Source organism: Amphiura filiformis, chromosome 7 (assembly GCF_039555335.1).
Source record: "Amphiura filiformis chromosome 7, Afil_fr2py, whole genome shotgun sequence".
NCBI classification, from domain to species: Eukaryota; Metazoa; Echinodermata; class Ophiuroidea; order Amphilepidida; family Amphiuridae; genus Amphiura; species Amphiura filiformis.
The window spans coordinates 8,937,591-8,960,059 of record NC_092634.1 but is presented as its reverse complement, the minus strand read 5'-3'; the positions used below and the strand labels follow the sequence as shown (position 1 = coordinate 8,960,059).

Below are 22,469 nucleotides of genomic sequence, written 5' to 3'. Positions count from 1 at the left end.
TATCAGTGCATTAATTGCACGCCGCGGAGTGATGTCAGGAGGGTGAAAGTGCATAGGAACAATGCCGGAAACTACGTCACGCTATTGTTCGACCTAGGCTACATCATTTTTAACGCATGCGTGTTCGTCAATACAGCTTTAGACTCCTCCACCTTCGCAACACGGTACGTGGAGTGACTGGAATCACACTGACGGCGGAGGAGAATACTAGCTGGTCAAACAGTTTAATTCTATCAAGCATATGTGGCTGGACGCGGCGAATGAGCCGTAAACTCGGCAAACTTCATTTCGAGCTACAGGTGAAAATATATGCAAATCTCGTATTTTGGCGAAGTTGAGATTTTTGCAGATTTGAAATGTTTAAGCTTTCTTCTAAACACATACAAAGTTTTATTTTAAAGAAATAAGTGGAAATATGAAATAATCCACATTTTCTGAGGCCCATCTGATGAATGGTCATTTTGCTTCCATAACTTTGAACGCGTTTTTCTCGGTTTCACGTTTTGATTCATGACAACCTATAACAAGCCATAACTTTGCTTCTGATTGTCATATGAAGTTCATTGAGGTGTCATTTTAATCCCTGAAACATGCTCTTTGCAAATATGTAAAAAAGTAAAAATAACCAGAGAGGGACTTTACGGCTTATTCGAGGTGTCCAGGCACATATAATACCTGAACAATCGTCGTCATTTGATCTATTTACTACAGAATATATTGTATACTCAAAATATAATTTTAAAATTGTAAACCTGTCAACTTGTATATTTGTGTACTAAAATATAAGGACATGTGAATAAAATCATGTCGAAGACAAAATGGCCACTAATCCGCCTATTGTGAGACCTAGGATACATATTTCAAAAGAGGGCAGCAGACTAGGATGCCTATCCCTTTGTCTATTATTCCTGGTGATGTATTGTTCATGCTTAGATAAATAATTCACTCTTCGTTGGCTCTCAAAACCATGCGGACGCAATCATCTCGTCTCCTGATGTTTTGTTTAGGTTGTTCACCGTGGCAGCGAATATACTCTTGTCACGTCGGGTGAATTATATTCAATTATACTGCAATGTGACTCTGGTAAGATTTATTAAGACAAACTTTCATTATTTTGATCCGTGTGTTAATTGATATAAAATCAAATTAAATTTCATATACGTAATTCCGTTTCATCTGGTTCTTTTCGTGTTATAGGTCTGTCACACTACACCGAATAGGTCTTCCGTACAAGAAACGGATGGTATTTTAGTAAATCCGTTGTTGTTCGTCAATGATCGTTTTATGTTCTTTTTATGTCCTGCTATCATCCGCCAAATGCGTTTCGTGTTAGGTGATGTTCGTAAGTCCGTCGGCAAGTTTTGTGCATGCACAAAACTTGAAACGGAGTGTACCGAATACACATGTTCGGTATTTATCCGATGTGTGTTCGTATGGTGCTGCATATTGCCGGAGTTTGTTCGCTCTCCTTTCGTTCATGTTCGTTCTTTGTTCGTTGCACTCGGCCCGTGTTCGTTGCAAATACGTTCCTGTGAGGCCTTCACCACCGGATAGCATATTTTTGCATTCGGTGATGTACGTTGACCCAGACCGTGTTAGTGTCACACTACGCCGAATCGGTCTTCCGTATAAGAAACGGATGGTGTTTTAGCAAATCCGTTAGTGTTCGTCAATGTTCGTTTTATGTTCTTCATATGTCCTGCTATTATCCGCCAAATGCGTTTCGTGTTAGGTGATGTTTGTTTAGTCCGTCGACAATACGTTTCAAGTTTTGTGCATGCACAAAACTTGAAACGGAGTGTGCCCGAATACACATGTTCGGAAGTTGTCCGATGTGTGTTCGCTAGATCTGTTCTGTATATATACCCTGGGTTTGTTCGTTATTCTTTCGTTTATATACCGCAGGTGTTTGCAAGGTTTCGCAGGCGCTTGTGCCGGATGTAGGCCTATGGCGAACATGTGCATCGATCATGGGGGGGGGGACTTTCTGAAGGGTGTGTGATGCAATATCATATTTCCCCCAGTACTTTAGTGACTGACAAGTAGAAAAAAGGGGAAAGGAGAGAAAAAGAAAAGAAAGTGAGAAAAATTGAAGAGAGAAGAGAAGAGAAAAGTTAAATTGCACGTAATTTAGTATATAGGCCTATGCATGTAAGTAGTATTGAGGAGGGCACTTTCTGAAGGGTAGAGGACGCAATATCAAATTCCTACCAGTTTTAGTGATTGACAAGAAAGAAAAAGAAGAGAAAACATGGAAAAGGTTAAATTGTACGTTATTGAGTAGACCCAGGATAGTATATAGTAAGCCTAAGTATAGGCCTGTGATTATTATAGGCAGTGCTTAAATGTGGTTCCTTGGCCCAAAAGCCTGTGAAAATTACTGCAGGCCCGTCGATATGTAGGGCCCGTGACATTTTGTCACCAAAGACTTAGGTCTATTATATACTGACTTTAACATATCAATCCATGCATGCTTTACCTGAAATTACGAGTCTGAAGTCTTATATCCAAGTGTCAGTGGATCAGTGTAACATTGTAAATTTTGCAAATTCAGTTCGGGCCTTCTTTGTTTTTTGTTTAAAGCAATAATAGTGTAAAAATGATGCACCAAAAACAATTTTCAAAATTTTCCATTTTGAAACTAAATTTTTACACAATAGGCCTAGGCCTAATAATGTAAATACATGTAGGCCCTACAGTCCCAATGCAAATGGCTTCAATTGGACCTTCATTTTGAAAAATGGACAAGTCTTCCTTTTTGCTTCTGCTATGGACATCCACGTGTTATTTTTAAAACAATTGTTTATATTATACAATGATGGTGAAAACTTTTCAATGGCTTCAATTAGGCTTTCGTTTCACCAATTTGCGGCTGTTTCAAACTAAAATAGTACCCAATAATAGTGCTAAAATTGATCCAAAAAATGACAAATGGCTTCAATTGGGCCTTCATTGTCCAAAGGTTTCTCACCTCTATTGCCCCCAGACGCTGGTTGCCCTGATATATCAGATTTGTAGCCCTTTTGTACTTATTAGCCAATATTTGACCATTTTCGTCAAAGTTTTTCCCCTTAAAAGTTGACTTTCCCCACTTTGTTCACCTTCTGAAAAAGTGCTTGCTACGTCACTGCCTCTAAGGAGTCAAAAACCCTCTCAAACACCCTCTCCTCCCCCACTTTTCTGATAGGGTGGACGTCCCTGTTGGTGCCACATGCCACGGATTCGCCGGTCATTTGTCGGACGTTGAACGATTGAATATAAAACGCCTGCAGGATTATTAGCGGCCACAACGCTTAGAGAGACGAACGGGAATCGGACCCCCAAATCCGGACATTTGTCGGACGTTGACCCCCAAATCCGGTCATTTGTCGGACATTGAACGATCGAATATAAGACGCCTGCAGGATTATTAGCGGCCACAATGCATAGAGAAACGAACGGGAATCAAATCCGGTCATTTGTCGGACGTTGAACGATCGGATATAAGACGCCTGCAGGATTATTAGCGGCCACAACGCATAGAGAGACGAACGGGAATCGGACCCAAAATCCCACCGAATCTTCTGCCGGACTGGTGATTTTTCCACCGAATAAAATATTTTTGTATTCGGTGATGTACGTTGATCCAGTCCGTCGTAGTGTGACAGACCTATTAGTCATTCCCTTTTCCGTTCATTATCCCTCCTTCTTTGGGACTCCAGGTCCGGTATCTCGCTCTGCCTTTCCTTTGACTATTTCCCTACTTTAGCTTCATAATAGTATTATTACATAAAGTTCATTGTTCGCAATAAATATAAGGCTTATGATACTCCGAAGAAATTAAAAAACTATCGTCAAGTCAAGAAATGTACCTTCACCAAAGAGTTTGAATAAATTGAGTTGGTCATCGTATAACCATAGATGGTATAACTGACTTTCAATCTGTTTGACATGCTAATTTCAAAATATTCAATTTTTCGATATCTATGGTGATACGTAAACAGTGCACACTAGTCGTCCAATTTTGGCATCGTGGAACTTCGTCATTACAGCCCTCGTTTTTAAGAGACCTAACATGCTTCGGTAATATCATCTTAGATTCATCGTCACACCCGAAAGATGATTTGTTAATGATGACAGTAAGTGTACATGTACATTTGCAATAAAAAAAGGACATAATTAAGGGATCTAAAATGAGCGTTTATTGCGTTTCGACAGTATTTTTTGTGCGACATGAGAGCACCTCAGACCTATCGAATTGCATTCTGAATACGAAGCATGTCTTTCTGATATCAAATAATTTTCATTTTTTGAAAATCACAATATTATACAAATTTTATGACAAATTATAAAAATTTGATATTTGTCAATTTTTTGATATATAACAGTCCTCGAACTGAATTATATAAATCTAATGATATATTCTTAAAGTGTATGTAGCAGGGAGGAAAAGCCGACGGTCAATTGAACATTTTGACCTTCCATATTGAAGATATGGATTTTTTCCCAAAAGACCTAATTTTTTTGGTGTTTTGGGAAAAAAAATCCATATCTTCAATACGAAAGGTCAAAATTTTCAATTGATCGTCGGCTTTTCATCCCACCTACATACACTTTAAGTATAAATCATCAGATTTATAAAGTTCACTTCAAGTACTGTTAAATATCAAAAATATCAATTTTTAATGATTTGCCATAAAATGTGTATTAAATTGCGAATTTCAAAAATCAAAATTATTCGATATCAGAATGACATTCTTCGTATTCAGAATGCAATTCGATATGTCTGATGTGCTCTAATGTCCCAAAATAAATACCGTCCAAACGTTCATACCCCAGCCCTTAAAGCATTGTGGTTTTAAACAACCTGTCACTTTTGAAAGTCTGCAGATGCAGACAACTCAATAGGACGTTCTTTTGAAGTTGGAGAGTGTTCAGGACTTATATATACGTAGGCATGACTGGTTTGGCTCAATGGACGTTTAGGTTTATTGTCATCATCAGCAAGGTATCCGGGGTTGTGATGTTCTATGTCTGAGCGCTGAGGTTTATCGTTATCATCATTAGCAAGGTATCCAGGGTTGTGATGCTCTACATGACCATTCGCTGTATCATCTATTGTGATCTGTTGACGACGTTTGAAACTGTAAATGAAGCGAAAATACCATTGAAAATGATTATAAATCGGTATTATTAACTTGTCGGCGATATTAACCATTACAGCATAGCAAATCTACAGTTTTAATGATCGGTTTTGTCACAAAAGGGTGACAAAAAATAAAAAGCAATTATAGTGGTGCTTGAAGCGCGCAATTCAACAGTATTTGGGACATGACAAAATTGTTTACAGGAATTGTCCATTTGCGGATTGGCAGTAGTAGTATTTATATACGAAGAACAAATACAAAACAAAGAGTGAATGTAGTGTTCAATATTGACAAGCACTGGACAAAACTTGTTAAGACATCTTTGACTTTTTAGTCTTTGTACCATACAAAGTTCCATTCCATTTACAAGTTATTGCAAATATGGCTCTCACGACTCATATGGGACTCATGACACATCATGTATTGAGGAAGTCATGGTCATCCTATTGTTTAATGACAAGTAAAACTTTTTAAATATGGAAACCAAGTATTTCTCGTATAATAGGTGTAGGCTACTTACCAACAGAAGACTAGGCATAGAAGAATGAGTAGTACAATCACCAATATTGCAAGTATACAGCACACTATGATGAGTGCTGTTGTGACTCTTGAAGATGAAGCAGCTGAATAAATGAGGAGGAAATGGCACATAAAATGATTCATTATTTTACACTCACATCACAATGGATGTTTATGGTGTTATACCTAAAATATTAAGTATTCATCTGCTAGCAAAGGGGGGTTTTGGTATGTTTAAAAAGAGCACTTTTCAGTGCGTAGTTCGTCAGTGCAACTAGTAGCAATCATCTAGCAGCCCAAAATGTTACCATCCACGATCAAAAGGAAAAATAGTAAAAATGTAAGGGCTCTCTTTGTTTACTCGACTCATGTAGAAAACAGAATAATTACTCAAAACAGCATCTACATCCATGTGATTAATGATAATACGTGATAAAGTAAAGAAAAACTACTGGCTGATCCTATCCTCCCTTTAATGTAGAGAAATTGCATGGACCAGATCAAATGAATTTGCATGCCCCAGTTCATTAACTGTCAGTATAAAACAAAAGCTTTAAATCACACGGAAAACAATCACGACGTGACTGACGTGACCTACATTATGCTACACACCATCAACGAAGAAATAATGTTAGATATCCCTTTTCTCCCAGTGGAAAAATATATTTGGAGTTTAGAGATACACCCTCGGCCATTTTTCCCCTGCGTCTGTCCAGTGTGGTCTTTACAGGCATTTTTGGGGGATGGGGGGGGAGGTTAAAATAAGACCCTCAGTTAGCCATGGTTTTTGTTTGCTTTCAAAGTTTTGACCCCAAAATGACCTGATGACATTGACAATATTTCATCCCCAAAATAATATGCTTCGGTTGACAGCATACGATCACTTAACTTTTCAATAACATTTTTGTCCTTTGGCTGATTCGGTGCGAGTTTTAAAAGCACGTGCCCTAACAAAAATTTAAAAACCGCGCATTCTCAGGCCAAAGAACAATGGCAACTGCCATGGGAAAATGTTTGGTATGACATTACCTCATCTATATAATATGCCGGCCTTTAGACCTATTTCAAAGTGTCCTTTTTTACAGCGGACCCACGGTTAGTTTGATGGCACGTTAATTGTTATGTAAATTGTGGTAATTTTAAAGAAAAGGTGAACACTGATGGCGCTATTTATCTTGTTTTTGTCTTTACAAGGGGTAGACACTGGTATATCAGAAAAGAGTAACAAATAACAAGCAAATTTTCAATACTTCTTTATCATGAAATGTAAGGTATTACTTAATATGTATTATTTGGCTAAATTAAATAAAAAATATATGTAAACAGCGCCCTCAATTTGCACAAAAGAGTACAGTTTATAAAATTCAAATTACAGAAGCAGAAAAAGATGAATAAGTTGACAAAGATATGAAAATTTATATTTTTAAAAATAGCCTGTATGAGTATGTTGTTAGTTTTATAAACTGCATACTGCAGTTACTGTCCGTTTTCCTATACACAATACACAGTGCTCTTTCCCATTGACGCGTGACCTCTACAAATAGCCCTACGTTAAAAGTATGGGGATATGACTAGTTAACGTCGCTGTGTGAAAAATAACCGGCCAATATTAAAAGTACTCTTCTAAAGTTCTAGAAAATATAGTTTTTAACATGTCCTAAATTTTTAGCTAATTTAGATGTTTGGAAATATTCGTACTTTGGTGTTTTAGTTAATGTTATAGGTAATAGTACATTGCCTAGTTAACGTCGCTGTGTGAAAAATAACCGGCCAATATTAAAAGTACTCTTCTAAAATTCTAGACAATATAGTTTTGTAACATGTCCTAAATTTTTAGCTAATTTAGATGTTTGGAAATATTCGTACTTTGGTGTTTTAGGAAGGATATGTAAACGACAGATAACACCAAAAATATGAAGAAATTATTTCCAAACCGTGTTAAGTCAACAATCATTATGTTGCTCATTTTCAAGAATGCTGGTTTACAAAAAGCAGGCAATTGTCTCATTTCGTGAACAAAGCTACACATACCATTGTTTCCTTTCGTTTCCTTTATAATCGGTTACCCAACTGAAGCTATAATACCAGCTTTATTGCGATATCGCACATGAAAACAGACACTTGTGCACAACCAGAGAAGATCCGATTTAATCAGTTGAGCTGTTTCAATGAGTGTTATCTTGGTTTAATAGCTTTTAATGGGGTTAAGTCCTGCAAAGGTCGAGATGAATTCTACTGTAGACATGACTGCATCATGGTTGGTATAGTCCAGGTATAGAATTGAACATTTATAATGTTTTGTTCGAAAATGTAATAAACGATCACATCAAACAATCGTGGACCCTTAAGTGAACGCATCATGAGCTCATTTCAACGACAATTGTTGGCGTAATTAAATTTAAGGGGGAATATGCCTTTACAATGGCTAAAATAAGAAATAATATTAAATATTAATATTGATATTAAATATCGCAGCTTGCAAAAACAATAGAATACATAAGAAATACCACAGGTTGAAAAACAATAAAATACATAAGAGATTCTAATTCACGAATTTACATTTTTGACCATAACTTTTGAACGGAAGCTCCGATTGATGTCAAACAAAAAGCGAAAGAAAGGAAATTTTCCCCTTTCTTTAAGGGATCTAGAAAGAGCGTTTTGAGCGTTTCGACAGTATTTTTTGTGGGACATGAGAGTACATCAGACATATCGAATTGCATTCTGAATACGAAGAATGTCTTTCTGATATCAAATAATTTTCATTTTTTGAAATTCACGATATAATACAAATTTTATGACAAATGATTAAAATTTGATATTTTTCACATTTTTGATATTTAACACTCCCAAAAAGACTATTTTCTTTTTGGTGTTTTGGAAGAAAAAAATCCATATCTTCAATACGAAAGGTCAACATTTTCAATTGATCGTCGGCTGTTCATCCCACCTACATAGACTTTAAGTGTAAATCATCAGATTTATAAAGTTTACTTCGAGTACTGTTAAATATCAAAAAATATCAATTTTTAATCATTTGCCATAAAATGTGTATTACATTGCGAATTTCAAAAAATCAAAAAGGACATTCTTCGTATTCAGAATGCAATTCAATATGTCTGATGCGCTCTAATGTCCCACAATAAATACTGTCCAAACGTTCATACCCCATCCCTTAAATATATCATTTCTAATTTAAGCCCTTGCAAGGGCATATTCCCCCTTAAACCGCAAAGCGTTTTCGGTAAATACATCTTAGACACACATCAAGAAATGCTAAGCTAGCTCACTGCTTAGTAAACATATCGCCTTCTACTGACCTGATAGCGTTTCCATTTCTGCAATGTCAAGGGTACAAACAGAAGATGAAGTTGAATTTTTAGCCTCAATTTCAATTCTATACATAGTGTTTGTATCTAGGTTGGTAAGTTCTATTTTACTTATTGTTGAAGACACGTGTTCAACTTGTGTGTCATGATCACTGTAATCGGGATGGTATCGTACCTGAAAATAAGATATTAAACAAAACGATACAGTTTAAGAAAATAATCAATTTTTGTGACGCAAAACCCGGGATGCACTCAACACAAATGACCATACGGGTATGCTCCCCCAGAAAGACACCAAAAATAGCAGATCAGTTCGGGGCGGTGTGAATCAAAGACTCCTCTGAATTCACAGACCGTCTGTGAATTGCTAACTTCTTACTGCATTTTTGCTGTTTAAACATTTCCTATATTACGCTACAACAACATAATATCTTTAATATGTTTAAAATACAGTTATACAAGGTTATACTGAAAGTTTTTTGGATATTTCTGCTTTATTGCGTCAGTTTGCTTTGCTTATAAAACGCCGTTAGAAATTGATATGCAGTATGCTGCCTTCTTTAGCTTTTAAGCGCTTGATTCCTTGTTCTTCAGAATAATTCATACGTAACATGAATTTATAAAACCACCCACAAAATGTATGCTAATAATTTAAAGTACTTTGGTCCCAAAGTTTCCCAAAGAGTGGCCTGCTAATTACACCATGAACACATGGTAGGAACCTTTATATATCTGTCCTATATCTCCTTTATATTCGCTGTCGAAGTGACATAATAAATCGGATTAACTACCATAGCAATAGGTTAAAACAATTTTGACTATATCACCCTGCACTACAAGCAGGTTGCACTCATCACCCGTGTATGTCTGCAATCATTGATTGAAAACAATACCGGTCTTTTCAAAGATACTTATCTTACAGGTGCGAGTGATCAGAATGATATGATTCAGTGCATAGGTACCGCGTGAACGTTGTAGTGCAGGGCGATATAGTCAAAAATTGTTTCAACCTATTGCTATGGTAGTTAATCCGATTTATTATGTCACTTCGACAGCGAATATAAAGGAGATATAGGACAGATATATAAAGGTTCTTACAATGTGTTCATGGTGTTCTATGGTAGTTAATCAGACTATACGTCACTTCGACAGCGAATAGCCTACCCTATTTTATATTTTGAGAATGACACTTACATAGTATTCTGTGGCTGGCTGGTATGGAATCCATGATATCAGCAGAGATGTAGATTTAGCCTTAAGTAGCGCGATCACTGTAGTGTGCAAAACAAAAATGGATCACTTATTACAAACCTTTTATAGAACAATATCGACAATTAGATCAATACTTTGCGATTTCAATCAAGAATAATTTCACAACATGTTTGTTTTCACTGATCACATTATGTCCGTTTTTAATTTTAAAAAACTTACTGTAATTAAGGGAATGTTCAAGAATACTTTGGTGGGAGTCAACACTTTTTGACCCCCTCCAGAAAACCTGACACTTTTTTGCCCCCCCCCTTAGACATACAAAACTTTTTGGACCACCCTTAAAAACAATATAACAATTAAACATGTTTGTTTATACATTTATTTATTTTATATAGGCATACTTTTCATATGCTGTGACTTGTATGAAGTTTGATTACAATTTACGCATTCCATTTTCATAAATTTTCATTCTTATAACCAATAATCAAATAAATAAAAGTAACACAAAAAAGGGAAATTGAGAGCAACATCTGGGCACATACTCAAGATTTTTAATGCTTAAAAGGGCATTTCGTGATCCACAGCCTCATCCCCCACTTTTATCAAAAAAAGTTGGAAAGTTTTTATACCACTGGAAACCTCTGGCTACATAATGTTTATGTACCAAAAATTTCTTGCAGATTAATTCGTTTAGCAAAAATATCATCAAATTTGAATTTCGTTCTGGTATACCAGAACGACATTACAACAGTGGCCTATGGAGCAGTGTAACACATACATAACTCGCAAACGCAAAATCGGAATCAACTGAAATTTTGGGAATAATCTTTTTTCGTGGATATCTACTAAAAAAATGTAATAAAAAGAGGATGCTAGGATCACGAAATATTTATCATGCTTATCAGGGGGATAGCGAACTTTCTTAGTCAGGGGGTAAAATAGAAATTTCGGGCCAATAAAATTGCCGGTTGCATCATTTTGACCCGGAATAATCGGTGGAATACATACCCCTTTCTTTTCTCAAAAATATTATATTTTACACAATTTTTGCCCATGATCGGGGTAAAAAAGAGCTTGCAAAAATTTTGTATCTTCTTGTTCTTTTGGTATTTCCTTGTTAAAAACTTTTTGGACCGGGTGAATAAATTCGGACATAAGTCGAGAAATAGGCATCGGAATCACAAACTTGAAAAAGCAGTGGGTAGCTCATTTTATTGTGCATCATATATGCAACGTTTGCGTATCTCTTATTTCTTATCGGGCTTATCTTATTCATGCATTTACTGAATGTGAGCACTGAGCAAACTAATTTTAACTTTTGATTTGCCTTCACATTGATACACAGTGGTTGAATTATAAGAAACTTAACATGAATTCCTGAAATTGGATATCTTTTACATTAACAGCTTTAATTCTTTATGCAATATGTTAAGGAAAGACATGATTAAGTGATGAGTTCGTAGGCTAATCGTTGATATTGTACAGTATTATATTTCATGTTTTAAGTGGTTTTTTTTCAAAGTTCAAACTTTTGCATTCCTTATTCATGACAATATTTCAGTATTTGAAGTAACATTTTGTCCAAGAAAACTTTGATTTCTGCAATTGGAAGCTTCCTAGTTTTTACATTTTAATTTTCCAAAGAACATTTGAGCCAAGAACGACAATGATCGAATGTTTACAGCTTTCCGTGTTGATTTTTATATCATGCAATATTATGTTGAAGTTTTAAAAGATTTAAATTGTGCATACCATTTCTTGGAAATATTCCAGAAAACATTAATGTGTGAGAAACGTCTATGCAATAATTATTCTTTATGCAATATTTATATTAACATTAAACTTAAAGGATATTTGCAAAATACCGAGCATTATGTAACATGCAAGCATTCATTTTTAATATCGTGCAGTATTTTCACATTTTAACAAACCTAAGTAATTATATGCTTTGCAAGAAACAGATTTTTTAAGAAGAACGAAAAGGATTTCACCGAACAAAATATAAAGCCCATTGACATGTTAATGCTTTGCGTGCTGGCCATTGGCTTCAACATAAAAAGTTTTTTCTCAAAATATTAAGAGCTATCTCAAGAACCACTGAACTAATTAATACTAGCCTTGTTTTTACTTATTTTAATGCCATTTTCATGCTGATTCCAAATAGGTCATAAAAATGTACAATTCTGAAATTCTTGAATTTTTAAAGAAAATTTTAAACCGTATGATGAGGGTTACCCATTAGTGTATATTGTGTTAAATGATCCTTCTTTTAAACTTGGAATGAAGTGATTTGAAGCTTGCATTATGTAACCGCACATTTACTCGTAATCATTGAACTGATTTGAGTAAAGTTAACATATAAGATGCAGGATATTTTGGATTATGATGCCTATTTTTTAACTTATGTCCAAATTCATTCACCCGGTAATATATTTATGGGACACCCTGTATATCCCCACCTTCAGGGCTAGACTAATTCCAATCAGCCGTCTACACTTCGCATGTACTGTGTATGCTTCGTAGTGACGACTGATTATCTTACAGCCAATAGAGGCCGTCAGCCTTTCGCCATCTTGTGGGTACAAATGATCTGTGTGTTCATGCGTCGGACACTACGCGCAGGGCGCAGCTTGCCACGCAGCTGTTATCGCGCATCAACGCGGTGATTTTGCTGTTCACGCATGGAGATCGAACGACCATCACAGCGTGTACCCACAAGATGGCGGCATATGACGTCACGCTGACGGCCTCTATATCATGACGGACTTCTGAAAACTATTCAATGCGATTATGCTTGTGCGCCGTAGCGCGACTGACTAGCGGCGCCCGTGTACCGCGTCGCTGTAACGCGCCGCTGTGACAAGAGCGCGCTCTGAACTTCTAAAAACAACAAACTCGGTCAAAAGGTCAATTTGGACACAACTGCGCATGCTTTATGCCACAGGAATCCAGTTGCAAAATCCGTCACTTTTTTTCCACGTAGTTTTCTCAGTCGTCAATCCAGACGGTTGACGACTGAGGGCAGCAGTCTACTTCAGGGCTCTCTCAACAAGTAATACGTTAACCTGTAAATATACATATACGTCATCTATAATTATGTGATTACACCAAATGTAATCAAATAAATCATTTATGAAACGACATCAAACTTCATTTGCAATTTAACATTCTCCCACATTATTGGTAATATGCTATCGTATGATGAAAAACCATGAATTCCACTTGCATTATGATACTGTGGAGGCGACGAACCTTGCTTAGGCATTGGGGATGTGGTCGGCATAGGGGCATATATTGTACCACCTTTTACAGCTGTATCTACTTTTCTCAATTCTATACATATTTCCATTTACTGCGGTGAAAAATACCAAAGATTTCCATAAATTGAAAGAAAAACTAAATTTCATGGCAGAAATTTAAAAGTACAAATAATAAATTGACACAAACTATTTATAATTGAAGACCTAATTAAAAAGACTAGTTTGCGTCTGACGTCAGGGCAAAGGCGCGACGTGATTGACTGCTGACTGCGCAGTAGAGAATTTTTTATTTTTGGTCTGGTTGACAGAACGTCATACGCAAACTAGTCTTTTTTTTTAATTTGGTCAATGTTCAATTTAGCCACAATTTATCAGAATAGCAAATTATTGCATTGTCTTAAATAATTTAATACGTACAATTAACATGTACGTTAAATGTTCACGTCTGGATCTTCCCTGAATCATCTGTAGTACTGAACGAAACCACTGTTCTGCCTCTAGGGAATAGATAAGAAGCGGAATCGGAACTTTCCTTAACGTTGGAAGAGAACACAGGACCAGTCAGCTCATCCCAGTTGAATCCAATCGGTAATAGGTCGTCTTTAGGTATGGAAGCTGTGGTTGATCCTGTGTCTGATTTTAGCCGAGTCCATGGCTGTCCTGTCCTAGACGCGGGACAAATCAGTTCTCGATATCCTGAATTTGCTAGTAATGAAAAGAAAATTCGTACAGAGAAATTTAAAGGACTATTATTTTAGTTTGGTAAATCCAATATTTGCGGAGTAGATTCAGCCGCTGACCAAGTGGTTTTTCACGTTATTCCGAATTTTCATTACTTAGTAAGGCTTATTAAGGGTTGTAATTCCGAACATTTTGTTTTATTAATCCGAAGGGTCTTTATATATATACAGCTACCTTCGACTATATTTATAAATACATACGTGACCCATGAGCACGACATACTAAACACCAGCAAGCGTGACCAAATCCTCATGCCACTGGCCTTTCCTTTCCTTTCTAGTACTTCCTATTGCAGCTCATTTGAGCTATACTGGAAGTCCTCTGGAACTTAGAGGAGGTGAATACAGATATCAGAACCGGGGATGGTCCCCCTTCTCTTTTCGAATAGCTCTGACACTTAACGTGCACAGGATTTGACTCTTCCTGTACACGGGACCACCAGCTTTACGTGACTTTCCGAACCACGAGACACCGTTCATACACTACATATATCTGCATGTGCTACGTGTAGTATATGGGGGCGAGAAGGAATTCTACAATTATATTCTACTGCTTTGAAGCAGAGACTGCTTCACACTTTCAGAGAAAATATCTCTGATACACTAACCTCACAGTAACTGAACATAATTGCAGGATTCCCGACCTTATAGGAACATTTTGGGATAGGTTAATGAATTCTCACCAAAGGCAAGCCCAAGGCTCGAACCCACGCAGATCGTATTATCCCGGCCGACGGCTCAGCGCCTTAGACCGCTCGGCCATCTCGCCCCGTTAATGACATGGATAGGAACTCTTTAGATTTATAAATATCATCAATTATTACACATGGGGGGATTATTATTATTACACATGTTATCAAAAACAACATTTTGAAAGTATTTACAATAATATCTCAAAGTTAAACAAAAAGACAATTTTTCTACACACTCTGGTGTTGTTTACCTTTGCATTCATTAATGTACAGGAAGGCCACCCCGGGGGCACTCCCACTTTGTAGGTGACGCGTACGTAGGGCTGTTAAGACCCCCTTTTCAGCGTCGCTGTCACTCAAAGTCCCCATATTTTTTACGAACACATGGTCTGTCACCCGAAGACCCCCTATTTTTCCATTTGATCTGTCAACCAAAGACCCTTATTAGTTTTCAATTTGAACAGCAACTTTTATTTATCACTGATTTTGTTACTTACTTTGAAAAAACTTGGAAATTTGAAGCCAATTATAAATTCGATGTTCGAGGTTTCTGTGGTGCTGTTTCGGCTCTCACTCAAAGGTTCCGTTTAAAAAAGATGTTTTCACCCGATGACCCCATATTTTTTACATTTTGCTCTCACCGAATGCCAACAATCATGTTCTCACCCAATGACCCCATATTTTTTTATATTTTGCTCTCACCGAATGCCCCTTACTGCGAAAGTGCCAGCCCTACACCTATATCCATTTCATATTGAAGTGTCCCCCAGGGAGGCCACCCAGGGGGCCACCTGCTGTTTCGAAGGCCCCTTCAAGACTTTTAGAACCGAGGAATAACCAGAGGGGTGTATGGTAGCCGGATATTTCGAGGTCGAAACTGTTACATCAAAATTGCTACAGCTCTGATCAACTTTGAATAACGTCATCAACAAGAGAACACTAACCTGGTATCTCAGTTGTTGCTTCTGCAGTAAACATATCAGTTTCCATATCCCTACTGAGCATGTCTTCACTTGTATCTCTAGTGGGTTTAGTTGTGTAGCCACATAAATCTGCTGCTTCATCACTATTGTCATCAAAGCAATCTACTGCACCATCACAGATCCAAGTGGCATTGATGCACCCACTACCAGTACAACTGAAGTCAATGCTCGGGTCACACACACATCGATCAACTTCATCACTATTGTCCGAACAGTCAGCAACGTAATCACATCGGTACTTTTCAGAAATACACGTTAGTCCGTCAGCGCATGCGTATTCTCCTGCAGCACACTCAACTGTAAGTGAATGTAACATTCATGCTGTCAGTTCCAAAGTAACTTTGTATATATCACTCAACATAGATGACATTCAGTGGCGTAGCGTCATAGGGGCACGGGGTGGGGGGCACTTGGCCCCAATCGATCTGAAATTTCAAAAAATCCCATAGGAAATTGCCGAAAAACGGTTTGTGCCCCTTCCCCAATCAAACCCGGTGCCCGCCCAATCATGGTCGCCCCCCATGTAATGACCCACGCTACGCCACTGTTGACAGTTTATTGGTTGATTGCCATTTATCATATTTACCATCAGCCTCCCCATGTTATAGTTTTTACCATCACAGTGCTACGCTGTAGTGCGCCAGGCCTTAAGCGGCTGTGCAATAATTATGAGGAGGTAAAATTTCCAAACGGCTCGCCAAAAATCGCTTTCCCCCCCTCTCGGCCTGCCAAAATCGCTTGCCCCCCCCTTCTCGGCCTGCCAAGAAAAAAAATTACGCGTCCGGGCGCATAATTTTTTTTTGCAACCATAACGGGACGCAATACGATAACACATAGTAGGCCTACATACATGTACATACATGCTATTGTATTCAATCTATGTTTTCTGACATACACAGGTGATTAGTGCAATCTGCTTGTAGTGCAGGGCGATCTATTCAAACCATCATGCAGTTATTGTTGCCTACATGTATGCACATAACACAGGGGCACTCACAATAGGCAATTGACCCCTACTGGAAGCGCTGTGTTGTAGATATAGGAGATGAACTAGTTAGCGGCATATATCAAAAAGTATAAAAGCTATGATTTTAGTACTTGCTCTATGTTTCAATTACTTATTCTTGTCAAAGTATCTGAATTTTCAACCCGATACAAGCTTTAATAACGGGGGACCATACATTTGTATGAGAAAGAAATCTACCATCTATATCCAAACTCCCGTGTTGCTTCACCGGGCCGCCCTGGCTTGGTCGCATTTGGAAGAGGGGTGTCACGAAATCGTAATAGGTACAAATTTAGTACTTTCTGTCAATCAAGTATGGTTTATTCTCTCTATGTCAATCTTTAAATTATTAGCATAGTCCTTATAATAACGGGGGACCGCCTTGATGAGCAAATAACAGCAAACTATTGAAAAATATCCCAAACTCGGTCAGTGGAGCTCCGCCCGTACATGTCAATAGCATGTCAATTATCGATTGGATTAGTCGACCGTAGCGGACAATTCGATCGCTCATTGAATTATTCATGTGGTAATAAATTTGCATTGGACAATCGATTACTATAATGGTTTAGTACTGCATATCTCGGTTTAATCTTCACTAAGCGGGTGTGTGGCTGGAAAGATGATGGTGAATTTGCCGTGGACATAACTGCACTATGAATTGTATTCATCTATTGCTATGGTAGTTAATCCGATTATTGGATATTAAGAAATGATTTCAATATCATCATCAACTATCATAAACAGAATAAGATGATGATTTTCGTCAAAATTTCACAAGTAAAGAAGGTGAAAAGGGATCACCAACTTACCAGGTACATGCGTAGTACTATGCATTGCATAGGTATAGTCTTCATAATCATAGTAGGCCTCGTAGTATACACCTCCATCGTAGCAGCAGGGATTGAACTTGTAGATGCCTGATTAATTGGCTTCAGAGGATCCTCACAGAACCAATTACCATCGTTACCGTGAACTTGTAAAACGCTTAGGAAAATGACAAATATGTAACTGCACCTGAATATCACCATTTTGTGGTTGATTGTTGAAGTAGAGCTCCATAGAATTATAGATCGGTCTATACAACCGTTTTGAGTCTGGATGACCATATTACCATTTGGTGTAAACATGGTAAATGCATGTGGGCTAACATGTTGAATTAAAAATTCTTTTGGTAAATTGACACCGATTAGTACAAAGGTGCCTATCGTCAATCATAAACCAATAATTTGATCTTCTGCATTCTTATGTTACCTCAATCCAGATGATGTCAAGCTCTACTACGAAGGCCTGATCCCGGGGGTCTAGTACCTGTTTTTATTTCGAAATAAGGGACCGTTCATCAGAAATTTGAGGTGAGAAATACTTAATAACAAAAGCACATTCACATATTCACATTACCCCCCCCCCCTCGCGATTTTTTTTTGGGGGGGGGAATTGTAATTGACACACTGCCGAATGTAAATGATATAGGCTACCGGTAAACAAAACAAAATACACCATTGGGAGCCTCCCCTTCAGCGATGTGGGCGGTGAACAGATAGGATATCTCGTATAAAAATGTCCCATGTTCTTTTCTGGCTTGGATTTTAGATTATCTAACTGATCGCTCAAAATATGTCAAAATATCATGTAATGGTACACTATCCAATGTTCTCCATTCCAATACTGGTGCCCCACAGGGTACAGTCTTAGCGCCGTTTTTATTTACGCTATATACATCTGATTGTAGATCTGGAGAACCTTCATGTCCTTTAATTAAATTTGCTGACGATACTGCTATCATTGCTTTAATTACAAATGATAATGATTCTGTCTACCATCAACAGTTTGCTGATTTTGTAAAATACTGTGATGCCAATTACCTGGAATTAAACGTTTCCCAAACTAAGGAAATGATTATTGATTTTAGGACGTCAAGTACAACTCCAAGCCCTATAGTGGTGAAGGGTAGTAATGTGGAGCGTGTGTCCTTATATAAATATCTTGGCACTATGATTGATGACAAACTCAATTGGCATGCACATGTAGATTACTTGATCAAAAGACTGAACTCCAGAATGTATTGTCTCAGAAAACTGAACTACTTTAATGTTGATGTAAAAATAATTGCTCTGTTTTATGATTCCGTTATTGAAAGTGTCTGGAGATATTGTTTATTATGTTGGGGAGGGAATGCTGCAAAAGGGGATAGGGACAAAATTGATAGAATGAAGCTGGAAGGATCATAGGTGTGTCAAGGCGGGACCTCGAAGCTGTTTATGCTGATCTGTTGAGTAAGAAGTTGACTGATGTGATGGATGACTCTGGTTATCCACTCCACGATCGTTTCTCATGTCAGCTGATACCCAGATCTGGTCGGATGCGCTTGTCCTTTGCCTTGACAAACCGGTATCTTTCCTCCTTCGTTCCACAAGCTATTAGACTTCATAACTCTAACTACACTCGGGGCGCCGTTCTTAGTAACACGTAGGCCTAATTGACAGAGCTTCATCTTTTTCACTGTGTTTTTGATATGATATGATATTTTGTTGTAATTATGTGTTTTGTATGTATGAGCACTCATGAGTGTAATTTCCCTTGTGGATTAATAAAGTTTTACTTAACTTGACTTGACTTATACATGCAGCTATACCATTTCCACCCCGATGTGGCAGTGACATCAGTGCGTATTTAATTGGGCGCAGCTTGAGATCGCTAGTGTTCGCTCAAAGCTCTGGCGTATACACACGCTCGCTTAAAGGTCAGGTATATTGCAAAAACATAATTATGACATTACAAGTTGACACTCGTTGCAATTTTTTATGCGTATTTCTCCTGAAAAAAGAGAAATTGTGTGGGTAAAGTCGGGCTCGTGCGTGTTCGTCCCCCGTTTAAAGCGAAATTAATTTTCAAGGCAGCGGGCTATGACGTAGGTAAATGAAGCGAAAAAATAAAATCATGCTCTCATTTAATTGTGTGACAAGTTTGACATTAGCAACAATAAGTTGTACTATTATTTACCATAACAATGCTGCATAACAATATACAGACCATTGTTCTCATTTCGGAAACAAAGCCCACACAGTATTGTTTTTGCGTTTGCTTTGTAATATTTCATCCAACTGATATCGCACAGGGAAATCAGATACATGAGTTTGTGGACTTACTGCGGTTTATATGCTAGTCTCAGATGATCACGATGAAATTCTAAGCTCAAATTATTTATTTATTTTTTAGGCCTAATATTTCTCATGATATTGATATACATATGAATTGTAATACCACAATTTACTAATATATAAAAAAAGAAGCGGCTGATTTTATCCATATGTTTAAAACCATTAAATTTGTAATACTTTTTAGAGGTTTTTTTTTTCTGTGAACAACAACAGTATACGTTCTGTCCATTGAGAGCCTTTATAGTCCCTTTTCTCAAAGCGGGCACATCTCATTTCATGACGTCACTTTTTTTCTAGGCCAAATCTGTCTCGTTCGAAGGAACTCACCGCTTAAGTTGGTTTTTGTGGAATATAAATTTCAAACGTCTTATTTTCTCAAAAAAGGAGTCATTTTCATTGTATAATATTAGCTTGACAATGATATGATGTTGTTTTTGCAATAGACCTGCCCTTTAAAGCCATCGCATAAATGCTCGCGCTAAACAGCTGCCTCAACGCAATGACGAAACTGTCACATCAGGTGAAAATGGTATAGTGGATCGGTTAAAATTTGTTGTAACCCGTTAACAATGGATAGTCCAAAAATTTGCGTAAATTTCTATTGTTCAGTCACAGCAGTGGCGTAGCCAGGGGAGAGACGGGGAATCCCCGAAAAAAAATTTCAAGAATAAGATGGGGACGGTAAACAGTGAAGTGTCATTAAAATTATTAAAGTTGGGACAAAAGGTTGACAAAAGGGGACACACATTTGAGTCCCCCACCCTCCTCTCCTCTCACTGGACTGGCTACGCCCCTGAGTCACAGGATGGATTGACGGGCCTGAATGACACGGTGCCAAAACGGCTGAGGCTTTTTCGTATCCTATCTATTGTTTGTTTGAGTTGCTTGAGCAGATACTGATCAGCTGCAGGAAAGCCAGAGGAATATAATGGATGATTACAAACAGATGGAATAAATTACAGATTTGATGAAAACTAATAAGCCCAATCGCCATTGTAACTTCCGGTGTTTTTTTTTTTTAACACTTTGACATCTGACATATCGGGAAAATTGCTGTAATCATTAATAATTAACTTATTATTGTAATAATGTTATCATTATAAATAATAAACTAGTGGCAAATGGTGGTCATAGACCACAAACCTAGCTGGGGCGTGTTGGTGTTGTGGAGGTATCTGACCCCTGCAAAATGTTCCCCTGGTCATGAGGTTTGTTGTCACCGAGTTTGAGTCCCGTACTTCTTACAGATGTTCAGAAAATGCTATTTTAGGATTTGACCCCAGATGACCTTTAACCTGACCCTTCCAAATGTTCCAAAAATGTTCCCCTGTTCATCTAGTTTGTTGTCACCGAGTTTGAGCCCCGTACGCCTTATAGATGTCCAGAAAATTCATTTCTAAGATTTGACCTCTGTATGACCTTTGCCCTGACCTCTGCAAAATGTTCCCCTGTTCATGAGATTTGTTGTCACTGAGTTTGAGCCCCAAACCCCTTACAGATATCCAGAAAAAAACATATTCCCCCTGATCATTAAGTTTGTTGTCACCGAGTTTGGGCCTCGTACCCCTTACAGATGTCCAAAAATGCATTTCTAAAATTTGACCTCTGCATGACCTTTGACCTGACCCCTGTAAAATGTTCCCCTGGTCATGAGATTTGTTGTCACTGAGTTTGAGCCCCATACCCCTTACAGATGTCCAGAAAAGGAAATTATAAGATTTGACCCCAGATAACCTTTGACCTGACCCCTGCAAAGTGTTCCCCTGATCATTAAGTTTGTTGTCACCAAGTTTGAGCCCCATACCCCTTACAGATGTCCAGGAAATGCATTTCTAAAATTTGACCTCTGCATGACCTTTGACCTGACCCCTGCAAAATGGTCCCCTGGTCATGAGATTTGTTGTCACCGAGTTTGAGCCCCATACCCCTTACAGATGTCCAGATAATGCAATATTGTAGGATTTTACCCCTTTAATGACCTTTGACCCCAATTCTGTATGCAAGTTATAGGCGTGTAGTATAGCTGATGCATATATGCAAATGATATCATTGTACTATATAATATGTGGTAGAAGAAGTGTTCCAAAAAATTCCCCTGGTCATTAAGTTTGTTGTCACAGTTTGGGCCTCGTACCCCTTACAGATGTCCACAAAATGCATTTCTAAAATTTGACCTCCGCACGACATTTGACCTGACCCCTGCAAAATGTTCCCCTGGTCATGAGATTTGTTGTCACTGAGTTTGAGCCCCATACCCCTTACAGATGTCCAGAAAAGGAAATTATAAGATTTGACCCCAGATTACCTTTGACCTGACCCCAGCAAAGTGTTCCAAAATATTCCCCTGGTCATTAAGTTTGTTGTCACAGAGTTTGAGTCCCGTACCCCTTACAGATGTACAGAAAATGCATTTCTAAAATTTGACCTCTGCATGACCATTG

General features: G+C 37.8%; 1 protein-coding gene across 1 annotated transcript in view; it reads right to left on the bottom strand.

Moving 5' to 3' along the window:
- Positions 1–4,827: 4,827 nt before the first annotated feature.
- The window catches only part of LOC140156248 (uncharacterized), a 28,287-nt gene continuing 10,645 nt past the window's right edge, over positions 4,828–22,469 (bottom strand). Inside the window, exons 4-6 of the mRNA XM_072179244.1 lie at positions 8,966–9,149; positions 5,647–5,749; positions 4,828–5,123 (exon numbers count right to left, since the gene is read on the bottom strand). Coding sequence (XP_072035345.1) covers positions 4,850–5,123; positions 5,647–5,749; positions 8,966–9,149 — 561 coding nt within the window. The 3' untranslated portion in view covers positions 4,828–4,849. The remainder of the gene's footprint in view (positions 5,124–5,646; positions 5,750–8,965; positions 9,150–22,469) is intronic.